The following is a 26686-nucleotide window of genomic DNA, read 5'->3' as shown; positions in this document are numbered from 1 at the left end:
TTCCAATCATTTTCGCACCATTCATTTTTCCCATAGGGGATTTTAAAAGCATGTGTAGACTTACCCTGGCGGGACATTTTGATGAGTGTAAATCTCTTGGACAAGGTGAATATTATCAATACAGTCGGCTGTATTTACCCCCCTAAATTAAGTGCTAATTAGCTTTTAATGTGGCGATCATAAAGAACTATAAATGCCATGATGATCTGGATGAGACTGCCAAATCGAGGAAAAGGTAAGAATCTCTGGATTGATTATCTAAATGTAGTAATGAATAAATTGGCAATATTTATTTAAATGTAAAATTCTGTGAACTGTCTTGTACAAGTTTAAAATTGACACAATGGCTGTCAGCAAAGGTGTCTGCTAGAGACAACGTGCAGGAGCTTGCAGGGATTTGTAATTTTGCATGATGTCAACTTGTAACGGTTGTCGTTGGTAGAAGAAGGAGAGGACCAAGGTGCAGCGTGGTACGTGTTCATGATCTTTTAATTACACTGAACACTAGAGCAAAACAGAACAAACAAAACAGTCCTGTCTGGTACAGAGACAGAAAACTACCCACAACTCAAGGGCGAAAACAGGCTGCCTAAGTAGGGTTCTCAATCAGAGACAACGATTGACAGCTGCCTCTGATTGGGAACCATACCAGGCCAAACACATAGAAATACAAACATAGATCAGAACATAGAATGCCCATCCCAACTCACGCCCTGACCAACCTAAAACAGAGACATTAAAAAAGGAACTAAGGTCAGTACGTGACACTACTTTTATGCCAATTATAATTTTTCGAATCTGAGAGGAAATAGAGCTGACTATATTGATAAAAGTCACATTGTCTGAGAGATATTTACATGGTTATCAAAACGTCAAGCTAGTGTAGTCCTACACGAAACATAGCCCTTATTTTAAGTGTTTCTAAAAAATGTATGGTGAAAAAAAGAATTGGAACAGTTCCCTGTTTGATCAATAGGTTTTATGGGTACTATGATACGTCCACTGTGTGTCATGTTTGTCATTCATTGTCATGTCTTGTCCCTGTGCTCCCCATGCTATTCGTTTCCCTCTGCTGGTCTTGTTTGGTTCTATCCCTCTCTCTCCCCCTCCCTCTCTCACTCTCTCGCTCTCTCTTCTCTCTGTCGTTCCGTTCCTGCTCCCAGCTGTTCCTATTCCCCCTAATCATCATTTAATTCCCACACCTGTTCCCGATCCTTTCCCCTGATTAGACTCCCTATTTATTCCTTTGTGTTCCGTCCCTGTTCCGTCGGTTCCTTGTTTTGTATTCCATGCTGTAATTGCGTTTCGCCCTGTCCTGTCGTGTTTTTTTGCCGTGATTGTGTATCACCCTGTCCTGTCGTGTTTTGTGCCTTCTTCAGACGCTGCGTGTGAGCAGGTGTCTCAGTTGACTACGGCCTGCGCCTACCCGAAGCGACCTGCAGTCTGTGGCCGCTCTCCAGTTGTTTTCCCCTCAACTATCTAGAGGATTTCAGTTATTCGGATTTGAGCATTAATAAACTCTGTTTCTGTTAAGTCGCGTTTGGGTCCTCCTTCACCTGCATAACAGAAGGAACCGACCAAAGAATGGACCCAGCGACTTCAGACGCTCGTTACACTGCCGTCGAGATCCAAGGAGCCATGCTCGGCAGACACGAGCAGGAATTGTCTGCTGCTCGCCATGCCGTGGACACAGTTCCAGAGTCTACGTCTCGTGCCACCTGTTACTCCCTGGCCTGCCGAGCCTCCTGAACCCAGGGTTAATAACCCACCTTGCTACTCCGGGCAGCCCACTGAGTGCCGCTCCTTTCTCACGCAGTGTGAGATTGTGTTCTCTCTCCAACCCCACACATACTCTAGAGAGAGAGCTCGGGTTGCTTTCGTCATTTCACTCCTTACTGGCCGGGCTCGAGAATGGGGCACAGCTATCTGGGAGGCAAGGGCTGATTGCTCTAACAGATTCCAGAACTTTAAAGAGGAGATGATTCGGGTTTTTGACCGTTCAGTTTTTGGTGAGGAGGCTTCTAGGGCCCTGGCTTCCTTATGCCAAGGTGAACGGTCCATAACGGATTATTCCATTGAGTTTCGCACTCTTGCTGCCTCTAGTGAGTGGAACGAGCCGGCGCTGCTCGCTCGTTTTCTGGAGGGACTCCACGCAGTGGTTAAGGATGAGATTCTCTCCCGGGAGGTTCCTTCAGATGTGGACTCCTTGATTGCTCTCGCCATCCGCATAGAACGACGGGTAGATCTTCGTCACCGGGCTCGTGGAAGAGAGCTCGCATCAACGGTGTTTCCCTGCTCCGCATCGCAACCATCTCCCTCTGGCTTTGAGACTGAGCCCATGCAGCTGGGAGGGATTCGCATCTCGAATAAGGAGAGGGAACAGAGGATCACCAACCGCCTGTGCCTCTATTGCGGAGTGGCTGGACATTTTGTTATTTCATGTCCAGTAAGAGGCCAGAGCCCATCAGTAAGCGGAGGGCTACTGGTGAGCGCTACTACTCAGGTCCCTTCATCTAGATCTTGTACTACTATGTCGGTCCATCTACGCTGGACCGGTTCGGGTGCTACATGCAGTGCTTTGATTGACTCTGGGGCTGAGGGTTGTTTCATGGACGAAGCATGGGTTCGGAAACATAACATTCCTTTCAGACCGTTAGACAGGCCTACGCCCATGTTTGCCTTAGATGGTAGTCATCTTCCCAGTATCAAATTTGAGACACTACCTTTAACTCTCACAGTATCTGGTAACCACAGTGAGACTATTTCTTTTTTGATTTTCCGTTCACCGTTTACACCTGTTGTTTTGGGTCATCCCTGGCTAGTATGTCATAATCCTTCTATTAATTGGTCTAGTAATTCTATCCTATCCTGGAACGTTTCTTGTCATGTGAAGTGTTTAATGTCTGCCATCCCTCCCGTTTCTTCTCTCCCTACTTCTCAGGAGGAACCTGGCGATTTGACAGGAGTGCCGGAGGAATATCATGATCTGCGCACGGTCTTCAGTCGGTCCCGAGCCAACTCCCTTCCTCCTCACCGGTCGTATGATTGTAGTATTGATCTCCTTCCAGGGACCACGCCTCCTCGAGGTAGACTATACTCTCTGTCGGCTCCCGAACGTAAGGCTCTCGAGGATTATTTGTCTGTGTCTCTTGACGCCGGTACCATAGTGCCTTCTTCTTCTCCGGCCGGGGCGGGGTTCTTTTTTGTTAAGAAGAAGGACGGTACTCTGCGCCCTGCGTGGATTATCGAGGGCTGAATGACATAACGGTTAAGAATCGTTATCCGCTTCCCCTTATGTCATCAGCCTTCGAGATTCTGCAGGGAGCCAGGTGCTTTACTAAGTTGGACCTTCGTAACGCTTACCATCTCGTGCGCATCAGAGAGGGCGACGAGTGGAAAACGGCGTTTAATACTCCGTTAGGGCATTTTGAGTACCGGGTTCTGCCGTTCGGTCTCGCCAATGCGCCAGCTGTTTTTCAGGCATTAGTTAATGATGTTCTGAGAGACATGCTGAACATTTTTGTTTTTGTCTATCTTGACGATATCCTGATTTTTTCTCCGTCACTCGAGATTCATGTTCAGCACGTTCGACGTGTTCTACAGCGCCTTTTAGAGAATTGTCTCTACGTAAAGGCTGAGAAGTGCTCTTTTCATGTCTCCTCCGTTACTTTTCTCGGTTCCGTTATTTCCGCTGAAGGCATTCAGATGGATTCCGCTAAGGTCCAAGCTGTCAGTGATTGGCCCGTTCCAAGGTCACGTGTCGAGTTGCAGCGCTTCTTAGGTTTCGCTAATTTCTATCGGCGTTTCATTCGTAATTTCGGTCAAGTTGCTGCCCCTCTCACAGCTCTTACTTCTGTCAAGACGTGTTTTAAGTGGTCCGGTTCCGCCCAGGGAGCTTTTGATCTTCTAAAAGAACGTTTTACGTCCGCTCCTATCCTCGTTACTCCTGACGTCACTAGACAATTCATTGTCGAGGTTGACGCTTCAGAGGTAGGCGTGGGAGCCATTCTATCCCAGCGCTCCCAGTCTGACGATAAGGTTCATCCTTGCGCTTATTTTTCTCATCGCCTGTCGCCATCTGAGCGCAACTATGATGTGGGTAACCGTGAACTGCTCGCCATCCGCTTAGCCCTAGGCGAATGGCGACAGTGGTTGGAGGGGCGACCGTTCCTTTTGTCGTTTGGACAGACCATAAGAACCTTGAGTACATCCGTTCTGCCAAACGACTTAATGCCCGTCAAGCTCGTTGGGCGTTGTTTTTCGCTCGTTTCGAGTTTGTGATTTCTTACCGTCCGGGTAGCAAGAACACCAAGCCTGATGCCTTATCCCGTCTGTTTAGTTCTTCTGTGGCTTCTACTGATCCCGAGGGGATTCTTCCTTATGGGCGTGTTGTCGGGTTAACAGTCTGGGGAATTGAAAGACAGGTTAAGCAAGCACTCACGCACACTGCGTCGCCGCGCGCTTGTCCTAGTAACCTCCTTTTCGTTCCTGTTTCCACTCGTCTGGCTGTTCTTCAGTGGGCTCACTCTGCCAAGTTAGCGGGTCATCCCGGTGTTCGAGGCACTCTTGCGTCTATTCGCCAGCGCTTTTGGTGGCCGACTCAGGAGCGTGACACGCGCCGTTTCGTGGCTGCCTGTTCGGACTGCGCGCAGACTAAGTCGGGTAACTCTCCTCCTGCCGGTCGTCTCAGACCGCTCCCCATTCCTTCTCGACCATGGTCTCACATTGCCTTAGACTTCATTACCGGTCTGCCTTTGTCTGCGGGGAAGACTGTGATTCTGACGGTTGTCGATAGGTTCTCTAAGGCGGCACATTTCATTCCCCTCGCTAAACTTCCTTCCGCTAAAGAGACGGCACAAATCATTATTGAGAATGTATTCAGAATTCATGGCCTCCCGTTAGACGCCGTTTCAGACAGAGGTCCGCAATTCACGTCACAGTTTTGGAGGGAGTTCTGTCGTTTGATTGGTGCGTCCGTCAGTCTCTCTTCCGGGTTTCATCCCCAGTCTAACGGTCAAGCAGAGAGGGCCAATCAGACGATTGGTCGCATATTACGCAGCCTTTCTTTCAGGAACCCTGCGTCTTGGGCAGAACAGCTCCCCTGGGCAGAATACGCTCACAATTCGCTTCCTTCGTCTGCTACCGGGTTATCTCCGTTTCAGAGTAGTCTGGGTTACCAGCCTCCTCTGTTCTCATCCCAGCTTGCCGAGTCCAGCGTTCCCTCCGCTCAAGCGTTTGTCCAACGTTGTGAGCGCACCTGGAGGAGGGTGAGGTCTGCACTTTGCCGTTACAGGGCACAGACGGTGAGAGCCGCCAATAAACGCAGGATTAAGAGTCCAAGGTATTGTTGCGGCCAGAGAGTGTGGCTTTCCACTCGCAACCTTCCTCTTACGACAGCTTCTCGTAAGTTGACTCCGCGGTTCATTGGTCCGTTCCGTGTCTCCCAGGTCGTCAATCCTGTCGCTGTGCGACTGCTTCTTCCGCGACATCTTCGTCGCGTCCATCCTGTCTTCCATGTCTCCTGTGTTAAGCCCTTTCTTCGCACCCCCGTTCGTCTTCCCTCCCCCTCCCGTCCTTGTCGAGAGCGCACCTATTTACAAGGTACATAAAATTATGGACATGCGTTCTCGGGGACGGGGTCACCAATACCTAGTGGATTGGGAGGGTTACGGTCCTGAGGAGAGGAGTTGGGTTCCGTCTCGGGACGTGCTGGACCGTTCGCTCATCGATGATTTCCTCCGTTGCCGCCAGGATTCCTCCTCGAGTGCGCCAGGAGGCGCTCGGTGAGTGGGGGGGGTACTGTCATGTTTGTCATTCATTGTCATGTCTTGTCCCTGTGCTCCCCATGCTATTCGTTTCCCTCTGCTGGTCTTGTTTGGTTCTATCCCTCTCTCTCCCCCTCCCTCTCTCACTCTCTCGCTCTCTCTTCTCTCTGTCGTTCCGTTCCTGCTCCCAGCTGTTCCTATTCCCCTAATCATCATTTAATTCCCACACCTGTTCCCGATCCTTTCCCCTGATTAGACTCCCTATTTATTCCTTTGTGTTCCGTCCCTGTTCCGTCGGTTCCTTGTTTTGTATTCCATGCTGTAATTGCGTTTCGCCCTGTCCTGTCGTGTTTTTTGCCGTGATTGTGTATCACCCTGTCCTGTCGTGTTTTGTGCCTTCTTCAGACGCTGCGTGTGAGCAGGTGTCTCAGTTGACTACGGCCTGCGCCTACCCGAAGCGACCTGCAGTCTGTGGCCGCTCTCCAGTTGTTTTCCCCTCAACTATCTAGAGGATTTCAGTTATTCGGATTTGAGCATTAATAAACTCTGTTTCTGTTAAGTCGCGTTTGGGTCCTCCTTCACCTGCATAACACTGTGGGGCTCTATAGCATACAAATTGGATGACAATTTATCATATATCTTGGAGGATGTATAGTATTATACATCTTTCTCTGAGAACAGGTTGCTTGTTGCGCTGTAACAACAAAGGAGAATTACGGGGAGAATTAACATTGGCGGTTAGGGAAATTAACGACAAAGGTTAGGATAATTTTACGTAACTGGTTAGGAGAACTAAAACAATGGTTGTAATAAAAATTGTATGAATTTACAGAGCAGGTTAGATGTATTGGGTTAAGTTTAGAATAAAAGTTAGCTAAAATTCTACAGTTATGCCGACATGACTCAAACACACAACCTTTGGATTGCTAGACAGTCACGGATTACACCCATCCATCCTCCTAGACCAACCTCCCTACTTTCATTGCTGTCTAAATCTTGGAGGTGCTCAGAAATACATAAAGTATGTTTCGTATGGCTCTGAAGCCTGGCTGTTATTTATGGAAGAATTTTGAAGTCTGGCCAAAAAAATTATGTACTTTATTTTGTATTGATTTTTACATGTCTCAATACGTTTTAATAGCTTTGAATGTTTACGTTATTTTCAAATGTTAATAGTATATTTGACAAATCGTTCGTTTTTTTGGTGCAACTCATAAAGTAAATTAACTTAGTTTGTACTACATTAATTTCATCTTGCTTTTCAATTTAATGCATGGAAAAGATTGTGTAAGAACATTCAGGTAACCTTAGCGGAATTAGCTAATTATCAAGGTCAATGTTTTTATATCAAAAGTAACTAAATTACTTTTACTCCGAGTACTTAGACTGCTCGAGTGGCGCACACACTACATCTCAGTGCTAGGGGCATTGCTACAGACACCTTGGTTCAAATCCAGGCTGCATCACAACCAGCTGTGATTGGGTGTCCCATAGGGCGGTGCACAATTGGCCCAGTGTTCTTCGGTGTAGGCCGTCATTGTAAATAAGAATTTGTTCTTAACTGACTTGCCTGGTTGAATAAAGGAAAAATACACACATATTACTCAAGTGAAAGAAAATGTAATTATAGTAACTAAAGAAAAGGACTAGGGTGGACAGTATCTTAAGCTAGGTTAAGGAGTGACATTGCCACTTGGGTGCATCTGTAAGAACGGTTTCCAGTTCAGAGTAGTTATTAACTAGAAAAGGACACAGGAGCACATTGAGGGGTAGGATGGAGATATGGTATTGCTTGTAAGGCAGGTAGGTATGATAGGTAGGTAAGGTTCTGAAATCATGTTGTGGTTTTGGAGGACACTAAAGGGTAGGTATAACACAGACATGATTAACCAGTGTCATAAATAATAACATTTACATTTAAGTCATTTAGCAGACTATAAAGTAGCCTATACAATATCAATAACAAACTAGTATAAACTAGGATATTGAACATGCAGTACTAGACATCCCTACTCCATTGAAGTTAACATTTTTAACGGTAAAGTAAGAATTAAGGTTAGATCATGGTTATCATGGTTATGGTTAGGGTAAGAGTAGGGGTTAAGGTTAGGGTTTAGGGTAGGGGAGTCCCAAGGATCCTGGATAGCACTGATCGTCAGATGACCCCTAAAAAAGGAAAATAATAAAGGACTTGGGCCGCCCCATGCCACCACAAACACTGAACAACACTTAGGAAAGAACAGCCTGCCTTTATACAACGATTGTCTATTATATTGACAAGATAGTCAAGTGACAGCTCTAACAATGGAAATAGATGTCTTCGGGTCTCAAAGATGGAAGGCAGGCGGGGAGGAGGTGAGGTGAGATCAGGTGGGAACATTCTAGCCAAGGAGAGGGCCGATATGAGTTTTAACAGGCCATAGAGGTAGATAGAGGCCTCATCTTTGCATCTGTGCCATTATAGTATATGACACAGCATGGGCAGTGACATTGAGGCTATCTCCATTTTAAATGTTCCTTTTCTTCATTGGCTAATTGCACCCAACTCAGCGATCCCATTCTGTGAGCTTGTGTGGCCTACCACTTCATGGCTGAGCTGTTGTTGCTCCTAGATGTTTCCATTTCACAATAACAGCACATTCAATTGACTGGGGCAGCTCTAGCAGGGTGGAAATTTGATGAACTGACTTGATGGTAGGTGGCATCCTATAACGGTGCCACGTTGAAAGTCACTGAGCTCTTCAATAAGGCCATTCTACTGCTAATGTGTGTCTATGGAGATTGTATGACTGTGTGCTAAATTGTTTAAACCTGTCAGCAACAGGTGTGGCTGACATAGCCAAATCCACTAATGTTAAGGGTTGTCCACATACTTTTGTATATATAGTGTATTTCAATACTCTTTCCACCCATGTAATGTACACAGAACAAAACGCAATACGTAAAGATTTGGTCCAATTGGTCATGAGCTGAAATTAAAGATCCCAGAAATGTTCCATACACACAAAATCAGTTTTTTTCAAATGTTGTGCACAAATTCTGTTTACATCCCTATTAGTGAGTATTTCTCCTTTGCCAAGATTATCCATCCACCTGACAGGTGTGGCATTGCTGATTAAACAGCATGATCATTACACAGATGCACATTGTGCTGGGGGCAATATAAGGCCACTCTAAAATGTTCTGTTTTTCACAACACAATGCCACAGATGTCTCAAAGTGTGCAATTGGCATGCTGACTGCAGGAATGTCCAACAGAGCTGTTGCCATAGAATTTAATGTTAATTTCTCTACCATAACCTGTGTCGTTTTAGAGAATTTGGTAGTAAGTGCAAGCGGCCTCACAACCGCAGACCACGTGTAACCACGCCAGCCCAGGACCTCCACATCAGGCTTCTTCACCTGCGGGATCGTCTGAGACCATCCACCCAGACAGCTGAACTCTAGGTTTGCACAACCAAAGAATTTCTGCACAGACTGTCAGAAACCATCTCAGGGATGCTCATCCATGTGCTCTTTGTCCTCGCCAGGGTCTTGAACTGACTGCAGTTTCTCGGTGTACCTTGTGCTGGGGACAATAAAAGGCCAATAAAATATGCAATTTTGTCACAACACAATGCCACAGATGTCTCAAGTTTTGAGGGGGCATGCTATTGGCATGCTGACTGCAGGAAGGACCACCACAGCTGTTGCCAGATAATGTAATGTTAATTTCTCTACCATAAGCTGCCTCCAACATTGTTTTAGAGAATTTGGCAGTATGTCCAAACGGCCTCAACCGCAGACCGCATGTATGGCATCATGTGGGTGAGCGATTTGATGACGTCAATGTTGTGAACAGAGTGCCCCACGGTTTCGGTGGGGTTATGATATGGGCAGGCATAAGCTACAAACACAACTGAATTTTATCAATGACAATTTGAATTTACAGAGATACCGTGTGTCAGGACCCGGTTACAAACCCGGGTCTCCGGAGTGAGAAACAGTCACTTAACCAACTGAGCCACGAATAGTCGGCAGAACCCAGAAGATGAGGCAGACACAGCAGTACTTGAGACGGTGTATTTAATGAAGTAAAAAGTGAAGTCCTTCAGGAAAACATGTAACTCCACAACCTCAAAAGGAATTCCACAAGAACAAAGGTAATCCTCCAAGACAAAAAGGTAAATCCACAAGGTATAGCATAAAAAGCCTCAAAAGATACTCAAAAATAAATAAACAAGAACAAAAAACAGAATTCCACAAGAGCGTCCACCGGGATCAACAAGAGTTCACAGAATACTAGGGCTGGGTGCTAACATACAAACACAGAGCAAAGAACTGAGGAAAACTAAGGGTTTAAATACAATCAGGGGAAACGAGGCACAGGTGCAAATAATAATGGGGATCAAGGGAAAACAAAAGGTCAAAAAGCACAATGGGGGCATCTAGTGACCAAAAACCGGAACAACCCTGGCCAAATCCTGACACCGTGAAGAGATCCTGAGGCCCATTGTCGTACCATTCATCCGCCACCATCATCTCATGTTTCAGCATGATCATGTACGGCGCCATGTCACAAGGATCTGTACACAATTCCTGGAAGGTGAAAATGTCCCAGTTCTTCCATGGCCTGCATACTCACCACACGTGTCACCCATTGAGCATGTTTGGGATGCTTTGGATCGACGTGTACGACAGTGTGTTCCATTTCCCGCCAATATCCAGCAACTTCACACAGGCATTGAAGAGGAGTGGGACGAAATTCCACAGGCCACAATCAACTGCTTGAGCAACTCTGTGCAAAGGAGATGTGTCGTGCTGCATGAGGCAAATGGTGGTCCCACCAGATACTGACTGGTTTTCTGATCCACATCCCTGCCTTTTTTTAAGGTATCTGTGACCAACAGATGCATATGTTTATTTCCAGTCATGTCAAATCCATAGATTAGGGCCTAGAGAATGAATTTAAATTGACTAATTTCCTTATAGGAACTGTAACTGAGTAAAAGCTTTGAAATTATTGCACATTGTGTTTATTTTTTTCAGTATACATGAATAATGCTAACCTCTCAGACTGATGAATTGAGGATTCAATCAATACTTTATTTTCCTGTTTACATTTAACAATTTCACGCTGCTCCAGATTTAGCACTAGAAAAACAGTCATCAAAATGTCTCACATTCTTCTAGCTATATTTTTGGGGAGAATGTCCTTTAGCGGCCACGCACAGTAAGAATGCATGCACAGTCCTCAATCTTTTTTAACAAAGTGATTATGCCATGTTTTGATCATGAGGGTGTTATGCTGTACTCTGTGGAAACACATCACACCCTGGCTGAGAGGGGCTGTGATGGCTAAACTCCTTTCAATACCATAGATCCAACTACACAACCCAAGATTTACACCAAGAGCATAGGGAGTTCAGAATCATATTTATACCAGTTTACAAAGGTTCTTTACGTTTGGGATTCAGGGGAAGAACATAGGAAGGGCCAGTTCTCATAAATAAACTAGTTAGTGTTAGCTTTGCACAAAAATGGGAGTCCAGAACACAAAACAATTTTACAATCAAATCAAATTAAAACAAGTTTCTGTGCTGGTGGAGGGAAAGCATTACAACTACCTAAAACTCAGGGTATCACATCATCTGTCACATCATCCTTCTCGTAACGAAACAGCTGCTTCCCTCCCAAACACAGCCACATCTCAAACGACCAAAACAAGGGTTAAAAACAGGCATGGAAAAACATGGAGACAATCACAGTTCTCATTGAATCAATCAATTAGCAGGGACTCAATTAGGAGCGCATTGGCTGAAGCATGCACAGTACTCAAGGGTTTTCATCACACCTGTGACACACTCATTTACAATGATCATCCTGAAGTCAGGTGTATACCATCTGTGCTCATTATATAATTTTATTGAAGGTTGCGCTGTGTTGTAAAATTGCGAAACAGATTCTGACTGGGAGTAGTGTTGGGGAATAGTACCACAACATGTAATTCAACTACATTTTGCAGTAGCTTGTTGGCAGTTTAACTACATTCAAATGTTGATGGTGTTTTCAGTAGTTAATGACCGCTGGGCTAGCCGACACACTCACATTGTGTCTGTCACACAGATCTCACTATACTGTTTGATACAGTATTAACAGTGTTAATACATACATGTTCCTTAACTTTGTATTATATGACATTTTAGATTTAGTTATAGTTTTTCACAAGGTAGTTTTGATATAGTGAACTGCTTTTTCAGAGTAACTTTAATTAAACAAACTATAATTATCTTCAGGGTAGCATTATGTAGCTCAACTTTTTCCAGTGTGAAGTAATTGGTAACTTGGTAAACTATATTTCAGAGTAGCTTTCCACACAATGCCTGGGAGATGGTTTATTGTAAAGGCCAAAGTACAAGTAGTAACATTGCTCTACAAAGGGGGTGTGGTCTATGCACATCAGTCTTAGTAAAAACTCCAGCAATGTTCTAGGCCTTTCTTATCGAGGGTGAGATGATATAAAGGCAGAGAAAAGCAATTCTGGTCATTTGTCTGAAAAAGCTCTCAACATGAAAAAGCATTCCACCAGTCTGAGGGTGAGACTGCCTGTCCTGGTGCTGGTCCTGGAGGTTCTCCTCCTATCTCTCTACACTGCCTTTGTCACCTATGACAATGATGCTAATGCTAAACTGCAGAACAATGAGACCAAACCCATGGACAACGCACTGTACCGAGATTACCCATACTTTGCTGACATTCAGGTGATGATATTCATTGGATTTGGGTGCCTTCTGGCCTTCTTCCGTCTCTACGGCTTCAGTGGAATGGTCTTCAATTTCCTGACGGCCACCTTCGCCATCCAGTGGGCCATCCTGGTACAGGGCTACTTCCAGTTCAGCCATGCTGGGAAGATCCACCTGGGGGTCATCAACCTGATCAATGCTGAGTTTGCCTGTGCCGTGGTGCTCATTTCCTTCGGGGCTGTCCTGGGAAAGACCAGCCCAGTGCAGCTCCTAGTCATGGCCCTGCTGGAGGTCCCAGTGTTCTCAGTCAATGAATGGGCCGTGCTCAAGTACCTGAGGATCAACGATGCAGGGGGATCGATCCTCATCCACCTGTTTGCCTGCTATTTCGGCCTGGGTGCAACATTTGTCCTGTACAGGCCACGTCTGAACGAGGGTCACGCCAAGGAGAACACCAGCTACCAGTCAGACATCCTGTCAGTTATGGGCACCCTGTTCCTCTGGGTGTTCTGGCCCTCCTTTAACTCGGCTCTAACCCTGAAGGGAGACGACCAGCACAGGGCCATCCTGCACACCTTCATAGGCCTCAGCTCCTCCACCCTCACCGCCTTCGCCCTCTCTGCCATGCTCAACAAGAATGGCAAGATTACAATGGCCGACATCCAGAACGTGACCCTGGCGGGCGGGGTGACAGTGGGGGCGTCGGTGGACATGATGATCTCTCCTGCGGCTGCGTACGCACTGGGTGTGATGGGCTGCATCGCCTGCATGCTGGGATACAAGTACCTCAGCCCCTTCCTGGCCCGCCACCTCCGGATCCAGGACCAGTGTGGTATCCACAACCTGCATGGCCTCACAGGACTCATATCCTGTGCCGCAGGGATATGTGCCATCCTGACAGCCACTGAGGAGGTGTATGGACCCAGCATGTATGAGATCTTTAGCCACAGGGCACCTATGGAAGGAGATCCTAAGCTTCTAGAGCTCCAGGAGTTGATCCCTGGTCTGCAGCCAGGTCTGGGGCGCAGTGCCAGGGAACAGGCCCTCTACCAGATGGCAGCTGTGTTCTCCACTATGGGAGTGGCAACACTAGGGGGCATATTGACAGGCTTTGTGTTGAAGCTGCCGTATCTTGCATCACCCTCAGATGACCTCTGCTTTGATGATGAGCTATTTTTCAATGTTCCGCCTCATTATGATTGTCTGATGGCCCTAAATGGTCAAATCAAAACTGATGATTCGACAGCATCATAGGGTGCTAGCTATGCATTTAGTTGTATAAATAAGTTTAATGCTGAATGACGGTAAAACATTTAAATTGATTAGATAATCATGCAGTTTAGCAATATAATAAATCCTCATTCGTGGTTAATGTACTCTGTGATCCATTTCTCTTTCTTGCACTTTTTTATTTTACATTCCCACATGAGAGGTTTTATGGACACAAACTTGGTTTTGTAACCAAATTAACCATTGGGTTTTTATTTGTACTTATTTTAAGATGTTTTAGTATGCAAGTCTATGTCTCGCTGCTTAATGAAATCCATTTGTCTATTTTAGTGGTTTGTAAAAGTGCGTCATCTCATACTGACTACAGTAGCCTCACACACCTGACTGTTAAATGTATTGAGGTCAGAGGGCTTTTGTTTTCAAGTGTGGTACAACATTGGTAATTTTATGTCAAATGACCTGAGAATGAATACAATTTTGCGGTTCGCAAAAAAATTGCAAATGTGGGCACTCAAACCACATGATTATATCATTCATACAATGTAAATTAACATAATACAGAATATTGACACATCCACATAATACAGAATATTGACACTAATTTGATGACTCTATTAATAAAGGAGCTCTCATTTTACAATCCCACTATTGCTTTACACTGTTCCTGCAGTCCTCCTTGCAATGTTTTATTGTGTATACTCAGATTTAGATCATGTTTAGTGGAGTGGTGAAAGGTATTTTACAGCTCCTTAAAGGGTCACAAAGTCTGATGGCCAACATGCAGTAAGCTTTTATGCAACTAAGGTGACCCTTTAGCATGCAAAGAGGCCTTGAGTGCAAAACTCTTAGCTCGGGACTAATATTTTTCCTGGTTAGGAAATTCTCCTGATCTTGTGAATTTATTTCCTGACATCAAACAAGCCAAATTACAGTCGTAAAGAGCCAGACATGTTTATTCACCACAAAAAAAAACCTCAATAAATAAAAGGTTGGCTACATAGCTCTGTTCTATGATCATATCTGTGCAGGGAGGTAATGCAGTCCTAGGAGGCATTTGTTTTTCACATTTTGGGTGATTTGATCTAATTTTCCGGTAGGTGGCGGTAAAGTACCATATTGAGAAGAGAGAGGCGGTGGAGTCGCCTTTCTAGATAGCTAGGACAAACAACCCCGCCTTCCTCGAGGCTTGAGTGCAGAGCGCCATTTTAGAGAGGCAAAGGAAGTTGTTTTGTGAAACAACTTCAAACGCTTGAACGGGGAAAGAACTAATATAAAGCTAAATACTTTACGGGCTGTTACTGATAATTTCGTTGGTAATACGTAGTCTAGAGAGAGAGCATTTTCTGGAGCGATTATTTTGAATCTGTTGTTGGCAGGAACAGCAGCAGGCGAATCCGAGGTCAAATTGGGCCTATTTTAGAAGGAGGCAACGGTAGTTCGCAGGCTAGCTCACTGGCTGATTGGTTAGCTTGCTAGCTAGGTAACTATTCATTTTCTGGTCACAGAAAAAGAAGCAGACGGGACGGTGGGACAAATCCCTGCGGTAAATTACCATTGCACATCTTCCTCAGATAGTAGTAAACGAACATTGGCTAGTTAGTTAACGCCAGTTACGTTACGAGTAAACATCTTGCTAACTAAATGTCTTAGCTATAGTTCTTAATCAGCTACTGTATGTAGCTAGCTATAACTAGTCTAGCTAACATTAGCTAGCTGTAAGCTGCAGCCTAACGTGTAGGAGTGTTGGTCAAATGCATTGGAATGTTCCACAGTTGATGCTCTGTTGTCAGCTGGGAACTATTTAGCTAGCTAGTTAGCTGCCCAGCTAAAATGTAGTTAGAACATTCAACTAGCTACTGGTAGCTAGCTAACAGTTTTTCTAACTAACGTTAGCTACATTAATATAATAATAATAATAATATAATACATTGCCAACTAACGTTATATTCTGTGGCCGCAGTATACCTAACGAATTCTATATGAATGTAATGTTTTTAACTTATGACTAAACATGAATTGATTGTATCTTGTTTTCTCTTGCAGGAGACCATGGCAGACGATTTTGACATTGAGGCTATGCTAGAGGCTCCATACAGAAAGGTGGGTAGAATTGCCAGGCTTGTATGTTTTTTTGTGCATTCACTATTTGCTGATCTAGTATCATCTTGCTGCTCAGAGATGTATAAGTTCGCTATTATTGATAGTTAAATGATTGTGTGTGCCTCTCAATGTATGAATGTGGTGTGTGATGCAGTCAGACATAATCCAAAATTCTCAATAAACGCCCATCTATCTTTCTTTGTAGACTTGCCTAATGATATCTCACCTCTACTCCCATGAATTCACCTTTGATTCCAGTGTGAACTGTGAAAAAAGTAAGGTAGTAATTGCGCAATGTATTGATGTACTGTGATCCCCCTAGGACAAAAAGAGCCTCATCTTAGAACATCCTATCACCTGTTCGGTTGCAACAAGGTGAATGCAAATGGATGATAATCAGCGCATTTTACCTCACATGCAAAGGAGACAGTATTTAAAATTTCTGTTGACATGGTAACTAACGGCATTGTTCCACCATGTTTACACCTGTTAGATTGACCGTGATACCAGTAGTTCTGGCACATATTCTATTTATATGCATTGACATTTGTTATGCATCGTTGTCAACTAAGTCGGACCTGAAATAGACCTTACGTGTGTTAGTACTTTTACCCTTACATGTCTTTTCGTAGATTAGTCTACTGACTCATAGTATACGTTGTTTTACAAATCATTGATATGGCTTAAATGTGTAGTCATGATTTTGCAGAGGTCAACAGAGTAAGCTATTGATAACTTTGAAATATGAATACTGTCTCCATGCCCAAGTCTATTGATTCCGATTCGTAAATCAGCATCTTGACTTTGCATGCCTTTTAACACCAGTAATATTCAAAGTTTATTTTCTTATTAGAATTTACTTAAGATTTTCATTTCAAGATTTCATTTCCATGATACATTTAGTTATTGATTTCACCAATAAGAATAGTTTTCCCCTCATGAAATACAAGCCAAAATGGATCACCTCCATTCAGCCGGCACTAAAAGAAAAAACATAGGTAATTTAACATGAGGCTGAACTAGTGGATTTTTTCTTTTCAGTTTTTCTTGGGAGTCCATATTACTAAGCAGTGTGAATCCCTGTTTGCTTCAGGGCGAGATGTGTGACAGAGGTGGCATCGAACTCTTACATTCCAAGAAGGAAAATGGGTGAAGATCACTGGACTGGCACCAACCACAGGATCTCTTTTAGTGGCTGTGGGCCAAGCATGGCCTCAGTGGGCTTAGGAACAGATAGTGGTATTGGTACGACAAAGCAGGAGGGGTGGGGTTGAGATGACCAAACTGTTACCATGGCTTACTGTAGCATGCCAAAATGTTAGATACTTTCCCCATACACCTTGACTTTTGGTTGGATTGAGTACTGTACAGTATGTAGTTATAACAGTGGGTGGGGGTGGAACTCTACAGGGGCTGTAGATGGACCACCTTAGATACTTCTCCAAACATATCAGTAATGTTAACAGTATTTTTACTAAATGAATATATTCTGTATTTTCTTGTTCCCTCCCCTTACCCCTGACGACTTGCAATGTTTCCTCTACGTCCTCATGATGTTCTTCTATCGACCCTGCTTAGGATGAGATCAAGTCCTCTAGCGCTAATGGACATGAGGAGCGCAGTAGTAAGAAGTAAGTACTGAGTTTTAAACTTGTGCTATTTGCTAAACCGTCTTCACATTATCTGGTCAGTTTTCTATCTACAGTTTTAATCAGGTTTTAATCATGTAACCATTACAAAACTACATCAGTAATGGACGGAAGATGTTGTTTCAAGTATCTGTTAACTGTATTATTTGATTCAGTGACTTGCACTCTGACAATCTCAACTTGTGTTCCAGGAAAAAGAGGAGCCACAGTAGGAGTAGTCGGAGCCCGAGCTCTGACAAGCGCAGAAGCAAGAGCAAAGACAGGAAGAAGAGCCGGGACAGGAAGAGGAGCAAGAGTCGGGAGAAGAAACGCAGCCGCAGTAAGGAGCGCCGCCGCAGCGGCTCCCATAGCAGGGAGCGTGCCGGGCGCTACAGAGGACGCCGCAGCCCCTTGTATGTATAGAGATCTTCCAATTTTGGCATCCCTTATCTGAGTTGTCTAGTTCCCACGTTTTGGTGGGGAATAGTCTTCTTTATCATTTCATTGTGGGTAATTTATTTTTCCCCCTTTTGGAAGCTGACAGTAAAAATGTTGATGATGAAATGAAACAGGATTTTGTATTTGACAGCGGTATAGTAAAAAAAAACATCTGGGGTATGGTGGTTGACTTCTATGTGGAAGTTCAGGCATGAGGTGGATAAATAATGCTGTAGCCCTGGTTTTGTCCTCAGGTCAACCCTGTTTACTACTCCTTTCTTCCTCTTTCAGCTGAGTGTCATGTGACTGGGCTGATTAGCCTTTGTGTTTCAAGAGAAGTAGAGTACACAAAGTAGGCCCAAGTGGGGGTGGAGGCTGTTGTAGGGCCCATTTTGACCGTCGCCTTTATGAATGAGAAAGTGTTCATCATTCCTACTATGCTGCTGGAGACGTTTCCTCCACAGATAGTCAGTGTGTCCCTGAAACTTAATGCCGAACACATAGGCATGAATTGTACTCTTAGGCATATTAACCTACTCCGTTGAGGTCATTGGTAATTGAATATACACTTAACACATATTATACACTTAACACTTATTAAAAACCAACACAGTTTGAAATATAATCTTCATCAGTAGTAGGCATACATACTGAGCTGAACCTTGTTTTACACCCCTAGTTTGGGGCCGAAATTTAACGGTGGTCCAGGAGGGAAGATTGGCCCACCACATGCCAACAAACTAAGGTTTTTATGGTTAAATTCTTTGTGATATGACGTGTTGGTGGTTGGCTGTCTTGTCATTAAAGTATTAATGTAAAGTCTGTTAGTCTTGGAACTAACTCTTGTGATTGTTACTTTTTTCAGTCGTAGGCGCTCAAGAAGTCGTAGTCCCTTCAAGAAAGACAAGAGTCCAGTAAGGTGAGATACACAGCTGGATTGTCTAGTTAGAAGCTCTCGTGGTTTCAGATCAGTTTTGTGAACTGGAATTCTTTTCTCACTGTCCATCAAAAACGTGTTTTTCTGTTTTCTTTTTCAAGGCAACCAATTGACAACCTGACCCCAGAGGAGAGGGATGCCCGTACTGTGTTCTGTATGCAGCTGGCAGCCAGAATCCGACCACGAGATCTAGAGGACTTCTTCTCTGCTGTGGGGAAAGTCAGTATTCACAGTTTACACACATTTTAAAGTAGAAGCCTGAAATATGTCAAGATCAAGACTTTATTTTGACAAAGCATTTAGCTAATGGTCAATAGGAAGGTGCTCACTCCTGACACACTATTGCTATTTTATCCCCTGTAGGTGAGAGACGTGAGGATGATCTCCGATAGAAACTCCAGGAGGTCAAAGGGCATCGCCTACATAGAGTTTCTGGAGGCGAATTCGGTCCCATTGGCCATTGGCTTGACTGGACAGAGACTTCTTGGAGTGCCCATCATTGTCCAGGCCTCTCAGGTAGTTGATTTAACCATAACATTTTTAGAAATGATGGAATTAGTAAATGTGATGTCACCTTTCACAACTAACTTGGCAGATGGCATAGACTCACCATTTTTGTGTGTGTGCAGGCTGAGAAGAACAGAGCAGCAGCAATGGCCAACAACCTTCAGAAGGGTAATGCTGGCCCCATGCGGCTGTACGTGGGCTCTCTGCACTTCAACATCACAGAGGACATGCTGCGAGGCATCTTTGAGCCTTTCGGAAGGGTAAGGAGGAAACCCCATTACTTGTCATGTATGTTAAACCTGTTATGGCTGCAATCCCGATACAGGGATCGATATGACAACTACCAGTGAAAATAGAGGGCGCCAAAATTCAAACCACAGAAATCTCATAATTACAATTCCTCAAACATACAAGTGTCTTATATCATTTTAAAGCTATTCTCATTGTTAATCCCACCAAAGTGTCGATTACAAATAGGCTTTTCAGCGAAAGCACTACAAACTATTATGTTAGATCTCCACCAAACCACAATAAGCACAGCCATTTTCCAGCAAAATATAGCCTTCACAAAAAAACAGAAATAAACATAAAATTAATCACTAACTTTGAATTATCTTCATCGGATGACACTCATAGGACGTCATGTTACACAATACATGCATGTTTTGTTTGATAAAGTTCATATTTAAAAAATCTGAGTTTACATTGGCGCGTTAGATTCACTAGTTCCAAAAATATCAAGTGATTTTGCATAGCCACATCATTCAACAAAAATACTCATCATAAATGTAGATGATAATATAGTTATACACATGGAATTATAGATATACCACTCCTTAATGCAACCGCTGTGTCAGATTTTTAAAAAACATTAAGGAAAAAGAAATGCATACAATAATCTGAGACTGCGCTCAATTTAAAAACACCACAGCCTCAAAGATGGCGTCAATATAAACAAGAAATTACATGATAAATATTCCTTTACCTTTGATCTACATCAGAAAGCACTCCAGGAATCCCAGGTCCACAAATGTTTGTTTTGTTCGAAAATGTCCGTTATTTATGTCCAAATACCTTCTTTTGTTCGAGCGTTTAGTATATATATCCAAATGCTAATTCTGGTCAGCGTTATATTGGACAAAAACTTCAAAAGGTGATATCACCGGTCGAAGAAACATTTCAAACTAAGTACAGAATCAATCATTAGGATGTTTTTTTTAACATATAGCTTCAATAAAGTTCCAACTGGAGTATTCTTCAAATCAAAATCAAATTCTTTCTTGTCTTCGTGAGCAATGGAATGCAAGTGACTTCCATGAGGAAAAAGTGAGGTCACAAAATGGCTGCTTGATGGACATCTGATATTCTGCTCTCATTCACTCCAACAACAGAAGCCTCATTATAGTTTCTATTGATGGTTGACATCTAGTGGAACCCCTAGGCAGTGCAACATCATTTATATCTCAAGGGGATTTCATTGGGGGCTCTGGTGAATACGCTCAGATTTTTTTATTTCAACTCAGGATTTTGCCTGCCAATATGAGTTATGTTATACTCACAGACATCATTCAACCAGTTTTAGAAACTTCAGTGTTTTCTATCCAATACTACTAATAATATGCTAATATTAGCAACTATGACTGAGGAGGAGGCCGTTTGATATGGGCACCTTTCATCCAAGCTACTCAATACTGCCCCTGCAGCCATTAAAAGTTAACCTCAATTTTCCACTAACTCTGTTGTATCTAACTGGATGTTGTTTTCCTTAACAGATTGAGAGCATACAGCTGATGATGGACAGTGAAACTGCACGATCCAAAGGATATGGTTTCATCTCAGTAAGTTCCTGATTCCAGAAGTGTGTGTGTGTGCCATGTTATTTAGCGAATTTCTTACTGGATGCCCTTGTTTAATTGTAGTTTGCAGATGCAGAGTGCGCTAAGAAAGCATTGGAGCAGCTGAATGGCTTTGAGCTGGCCGGACGGCCCATGAAGGTTGGTAACGTGACAGAACGCACCGACTCCTCCACCGCCAGCTCCTTCCTGGACAACGATGAGCTGGAGAGGACGGGCATTGACCTGGGCACCACTGGGCGCCTGCAGCTCATGGCCCGGCTGGCAGAGGGTGAGCTATTAGCTGATGTTTTTGAGTGAATGTAGTTTCTTTTGTGCTCAAAATTGCCATTGGGTTTATTTGTCAGCAGTTAGTAAAAGTTTAGCTTAGTATTCAATATCTCCACCTGTTGTGATGAAATGTAAAACCTATTTTATCAACCAAGGTGTTGTTATCCCAGTTGACCTCTAATCACTCCAGTATGTGTGCTCAAGTTGTTTTAAATAGCATTGAACAGACTTGATGCTAATGAATACTTGTTTCCCTCAGGTACTGGTCTTCAGATTCCTCCAGCTGCACAACAGGCTCTACAGATGAGTGGTTCCATGCACTCCTCTTCAATCCACTTCGGCAACATGGCAGCTGGTACAGGTAGTCACATGATCTATACTGTATGTAACATGTCACACTACATATTGTGGAATGAACTACTCACTGGCCTCTTCTTAAGACACGGCAGACATGCCTCTCCTCAAAGGAGAAAAGTTCAAAACCTGTGATTTTGAATTTTAAGCTTTATTGATACCTCATGCTAATGTGAAATGTACTAAGTTTGCTTTGGCTGTTGATCATAACTAATTCTAGAGGTACATAGCAAACGAGAGATGTCAGACCTCCATTGGCAGGATGGTTTCCAGTGAACGATGAATGCAAAGTGGGTTCAAATGATCTGGAGACTGCGTGGGTTCAAATGATCTGGAGACTGCGTGGGTTCAAATGATCTGGAGACTGCGTGGGTTCAAATGATCTGGAGACTGCGTGGGTTCAAATGATCTGGAGACTGCGTGGGTTCAAATGATCTGGAGACTGCGTGGGTTCAAATGATCTGGAGACTGCGTGGGTTCAAATGATCTGGAGACTGCGTGGGTTCAAATGATCTGGAGACTGCGTGGGTTCAAATGATCTGGAGACTGCGTGGGTTCAAATGATCTGGAGACTGCGTGGGTTCAAATGATCTGGAGACTGCGTGGGTTCAAATGATCTGGAGACTGCGTGGGTTCAAATGATCTGGAGACTGCGTGGGTTCAAATGATCTGGAGACTGCGTGGGTTCAAATGATCTGGAGACTGCGTGGGTTCAAATGATCTGGAGACTGCGTGGGTTCAAATGATCTGGAGACTGCGTGGGTTCAAATGATCTGGAGACTGCGTGGGTTCAAATGATCTGGAGACTGCGTGGGTTCAAATAAACTGCTTCTGTGACCACCAGTATTTGATCATCTCAAATGTACCACCATAAGACTTCTCATCCTTTCTCACTATCATTTATCTTTTAATGATCTCTTCCACATTTATCTAATGGATCCACACGTGAACACTAAATGCCAATCTGCCATTGCCACCAATACTCCTTTATGTGGTATGTTCATCGCTTCTGACCACATCCCTGCAACAACCTGCCATGTTGTCAGCTTTTGGTGAAAGACATCTGAGACGTACTCTATCTGAAAGATGTTTTCTTCCCTCACTATGACACTGCGTGAAAAGAGCACATTGAATATAATGGGCAACTGGTGGGAAACCTATAATGAGTTGGCATCATTCAAGTCAACCTGTGTGTTTTGTCTTGCCAAAGCCAGCAATTTATCTTACTAAGTGAATGGACACTTACAACTTGCTGAAACACTATAATGTTAGATGGAATGCTGATATTGAACTAACATGCAGAAACCGGAGAACCTTAGCTTCTCTGTGTTTGCCTTATGCTATGGATGTCCACCTGTAGCAACTAGGTCTAATGGTATGATGTGCACTGCAGTGTAGTAAGTAAATGGTCTTGGCTATGCTCTTCGTCTATTGTGCATCTTTCCATCCTCACAACCTAAATAATTTCCCTTTCCAGCCTAAGTGCAAGTTTTTAACTTCTCTTCTTCTAATATTTTAGACATACAAGCCAGGCTGAACCCACCCCTGAAGGTGAATGTGAAAGATTGGAGTGCACAATTTATCAAATCTGCACACAATTTAATGCTCATCTAAAATAAATCCTTTCAAGTTCTCATGTTTCAAACCAGAGTGAAATCTCCCATGGTCCTTTTTCTTGTTGTGGTCTGAAATCATTGCTGTCATGCATACTGAATTCACAGTATGCATATAAATGCTTTTCTTGTTTAAGCCAAATAAGATTCTCAAGCTCTCTATACATCTTCTCTGGTTTTCTTGTGTGTAACTACATTTTGTCCAACAGTACATTGAAACAACATGGAAGAAAGACCAGTCCTGTACTTTTACATGTATTCATTGGTTGCTTGTTTAAAGGGGGGTGGTAATCAAAATTACTAAGTCAACCTGATGATTAAGTCAGATGCAGGGTTGGGGTCAATTACAGTTTGTTCAGGAGCTGATGGTCAATTCAACAGACAGGAATTCAACTGCACTTGACCCCCTGGTCAGAAGGACCTCTGTTAATGATGCTGTCATCTCCTTTTACAGCTGTCGCCAACCCTGCCATGAACCTGGGTCCAAGCATGAACCAGGCCATGAACCTCCCAACTCAACCACTGGCTACACACTGCCTACAGCTGTCCAACATGTTCAGCCCACAGTCGTAAGACACTACTTTCCCCTTTTCATTTCATGATGGCAGAAAACCATTATTTTAGAGCTTTGATTCACTGAACTAGGTTCACAAATGCATCACCAAATGTAAGATTAGGGTACAATTGTGGAGATACTAAATAACTGTCAACTCATTGATTATGGCTGTTTCTGGGAGCCAAAAGGGCTTAACTTCTCATTTCATGAAGCTGGGTTAGGCGAGTCATTAGTTTGTGATGAAGGGGTTGAAACGTCCTGCCTTCTTTCCAGGGAAAATGAGCCTGGTTGGGACATCGAGATTCAAGATGACGTCATGGAGGAGTGCAACAAACATGGTGGAATTGTCCATATATATGTCGACAAGAACTCACCTCAGGTAAGACCCTTTTAAAATGCACTATAGAGGTGGATAGTTCTAAACTGGTCCAGCAAATTATGCACTTTGCCCCCCAAAAATTAGGTGCTGCATGTTTTATATAATGGTAACATTTAGAATGTTACGTTAATTTCAAGATCAATTACAGCCTTGCGTCCATCAAATTGTCTGTTGCAGATTGCCAAGTGCAGACTATTTAAAAAAAAAAAAAAAAAAAAAAAAATTATGAACCCAAGTCTCTATGCAGTTATTTCAAAATGTTAAGCCATGTACCCATGTTTGTACTCTGTTGCGGGTCTTTGTTTACTGAAATCCATACTTTTTAATAAAACATTAATGAAATACAGCCAGTGTTTCCTTGTTGAGATTCAATTGGCACATGTGCTAAGTTGCCATCTTAGCAATGAGGAAAGAGTCAGTTGTATTTGATTTCAGCAAACAAAGGCACGCAACAACCGAAGCCAAACATGGGTACACGGTAAGGGTGTAAGAATTTACATTTTGAAAGTATTGACTGCATAGCAAGTCTGAGGTTCATTTAAAAATAAAAAGCTAAAGAAAAGCTCTAGTCTGCGCTCAACTCTGTGGATTTGAGGTACTTGGGCAATGTTGCAGATCGATAGATGTTTTATTGCCCTTATCTTACCGCTTCCTTTCTCTTATAGGGCAACGTGTATGTAAAATGCCCCACTATCCCAACAGCGATGGCTGCAGTAAATGCCCTACATGGACGGTGGTTTGCAGGTGTGTATCCTTGTACCAATGCATTCTATAGGGTCATTTGATATTTACATGCCTTGCATTTATATCAGTTATGTTTGTGGCATGGAATAATGGGAAGTAATTAAAACAAAACTGTACCATGTTAGCACAGAGTTTCTAAACCCAGAGGCACAGCATTGCAAGACTACCTTGAACGCTTGCCAAATTTCTTAGCTGATAATTTAATAGAAATGTGAAGGCACAACCTAGATTCGAGCAAATGTCTCAAGTAGTTGAACATGTTATTACTCCAACCTTGTAAAAGTGACAAACTGACACATTTTAGACAAAAACAACTTTTATATTGACCTTTGATTTGACGGCCTGCACATGCAGTTTGGCACGAGACCACCGTTAAACACGTTGTCTCTTTCTACGCATGAGCTTAGTTAGCCAACATCGCCTACAAGTGTGATCAGGGATTTCTATAGGCTAAATGCTTCTCAAATCTTCCTACTTTCTTTTATTTTAGGTTCAAGTGAGTTGTGCTGCTGATTTATTAACATTTTTTATCTCTAGCTAGAATGTTTTTTTTTAGAAATCTGCTTTCTACATTCATAAATAACTTGTTCATGTGTTAGACAAGTAATGATGCAAGTTTTTTTTCTTTTCTCCATAGGTAAAATGATCACTGCGGCGTACGTACCCCTCCCAACCTACCATAACCTTTTCCCTGATTCAGTAACGGCCACCCAGCTACTGATGCCTTCGCGGCGATAAGTCTGCCATGCATGGAGTAGATGTTGCAACGCCTGTGGGCTTCAAAATGTACATAATGTTTGCTAATATGTTGGGAACTTATTTACCAGAGTAGCAAAATACTGCACCAGTCCACCCAATCTTCATTCAGAAATACAAAAGGTTTTGAAGGATATTTGTTTTATTGTTCAATCTGACAGCCATCAGGCTGAGCTTGAGTTCTGTATCCGCACATTTCTGTTGGTGCACTTGAGCAAATTACGTTGTGTGTTTCAACCTGCATTGCGATAAGGAGTTGTTATACAGTGGAAAGTGGGTACTAAGTACATTTAAGTTGAAACTGACCACAAAAGAACCCATTTTGGGGACAACCCCACCTAATTAACCTCTGATTCTAAGTGCAGTTTGCTCTGTCCTCATCCAATTACCACTTATCATTGTACGTTTTGTCATTCAGTTCGGCTTTAGAAATTGATTTGCCCAGTAAGTTTTTCAGTTAATGTGTTAAATGAAAAGAACAATGCCTACAAACACACAAAAACAGATCTATTTTTTTGTTAACAACTTCAAGGTATTCATTGTGTTTGAGATCACTAAGTTTTTAACATTTGTAATCAAGACTTGATTTTGTAAAAACTCTTGATTTAAATTTACTATCAAAATAAGTGATTTGGGTGGTTCAATGTGATGTGCATTTTGTCTTGTTGACATTGGATTGTTTCATCTGGAATGAAGGGGGATGTGAAATATGTGTTTGTAATAAAATCCTAGTTTACAACAGCTGGTCTTGTGGTTTACACTCAGACCTTTCAATAATTACTGTTTTAATTAGAGGTTGACCAATTATGATTTTTTTTCAACGCCGATACTGAT

At 43.1% G+C, this 26686-nt stretch overlaps 2 protein-coding genes across 8 annotated transcripts; both read left to right on the top strand.

Annotated features, from left to right (window-relative positions):
* On the top strand, positions 1-26593 carry LOC124045645 (RNA-binding protein 39-like). Of its 7 annotated transcripts, none has more exons than XM_046365098.1 (17): positions 4-235; positions 15223-15260; positions 15761-15817; positions 17396-17448; positions 17658-17858; positions 18563-18628; positions 18749-18802; positions 18922-19039; positions 19184-19336; positions 19450-19587; positions 21100-21165; positions 21247-21451; positions 21710-21811; positions 23872-23986; positions 24247-24352; positions 25018-25096; positions 25734-26593. In XM_046365098.1, the coding sequence occupies exons 1-17, from the start codon at positions 199-201 to the stop codon at positions 25832-25834; spliced, it is 1689 nt and encodes a 562-aa protein (XP_046221054.1). In that variant the 5' UTR covers positions 4-198; the 3' UTR covers positions 25835-26593. The 7 variants fall into 7 exon arrangements, with proteins under 7 accessions (XP_046221055.1, XP_046221054.1, XP_046221056.1 ...); XM_046365104.1 differs by lacking the exon at positions 4-235 and adding an exon at positions 16140-16192 and having other exon boundaries at positions 14895-15260; positions 16911-17448; XM_046365103.1 differs by lacking the exon at positions 4-235 and adding an exon at positions 16023-16092 and having other exon boundaries at positions 14895-15260; positions 16911-17448.
* LOC124045648 (ammonium transporter Rh type B-like) lies at positions 12085-14362 on the top strand. The gene has a single exon (XM_046365108.1). It carries the CDS (start codon positions 12314-12316, stop codon positions 13739-13741), a length of 1428 nt encoding a protein of 475 aa, XP_046221064.1. The 5' UTR covers positions 12085-12313; the 3' UTR covers positions 13742-14362.
* Positions 26594-26686: the final 93 nt, after the last annotated feature.

This window comes from Oncorhynchus gorbuscha, linkage group LG10 (assembly GCF_021184085.1).
Source record: "Oncorhynchus gorbuscha isolate QuinsamMale2020 ecotype Even-year linkage group LG10, OgorEven_v1.0, whole genome shotgun sequence".
Classification (NCBI taxonomy): Eukaryota; Metazoa; Chordata; class Actinopteri; order Salmoniformes; family Salmonidae; genus Oncorhynchus; species Oncorhynchus gorbuscha.
This window is presented reverse-complemented; position numbering and strand designations above follow the sequence as displayed.

Excerpts from the sequence above, each read along its gene's own strand:
- LOC124045648 (XM_046365108.1), top strand. The coding sequence starts at position 12,314 with ATGAAAAAGCATTCCACCAGTCTGAGGGTGAGACTGCCTGTCCTGGTG.
- LOC124045645 (XM_046365098.1), top strand. The coding sequence starts at position 199 with ATGATGATCTGGATGAGACTGCCAAATCGAGGAAAAG. Across the intron at positions 19,337-19,449 it reads TCATTGTCCAGGCCTCTCAG|GCTGAGAAGAACAGAGCAGC; the intron begins GTAGTTGATTTA and ends GTGTGTGTGCAG. Across the intron at positions 19,588-21,099 it reads TCTTTGAGCCTTTCGGAAGG|ATTGAGAGCATACAGCTGAT; the intron begins GTAAGGAGGAAA and ends TTTCCTTAACAG.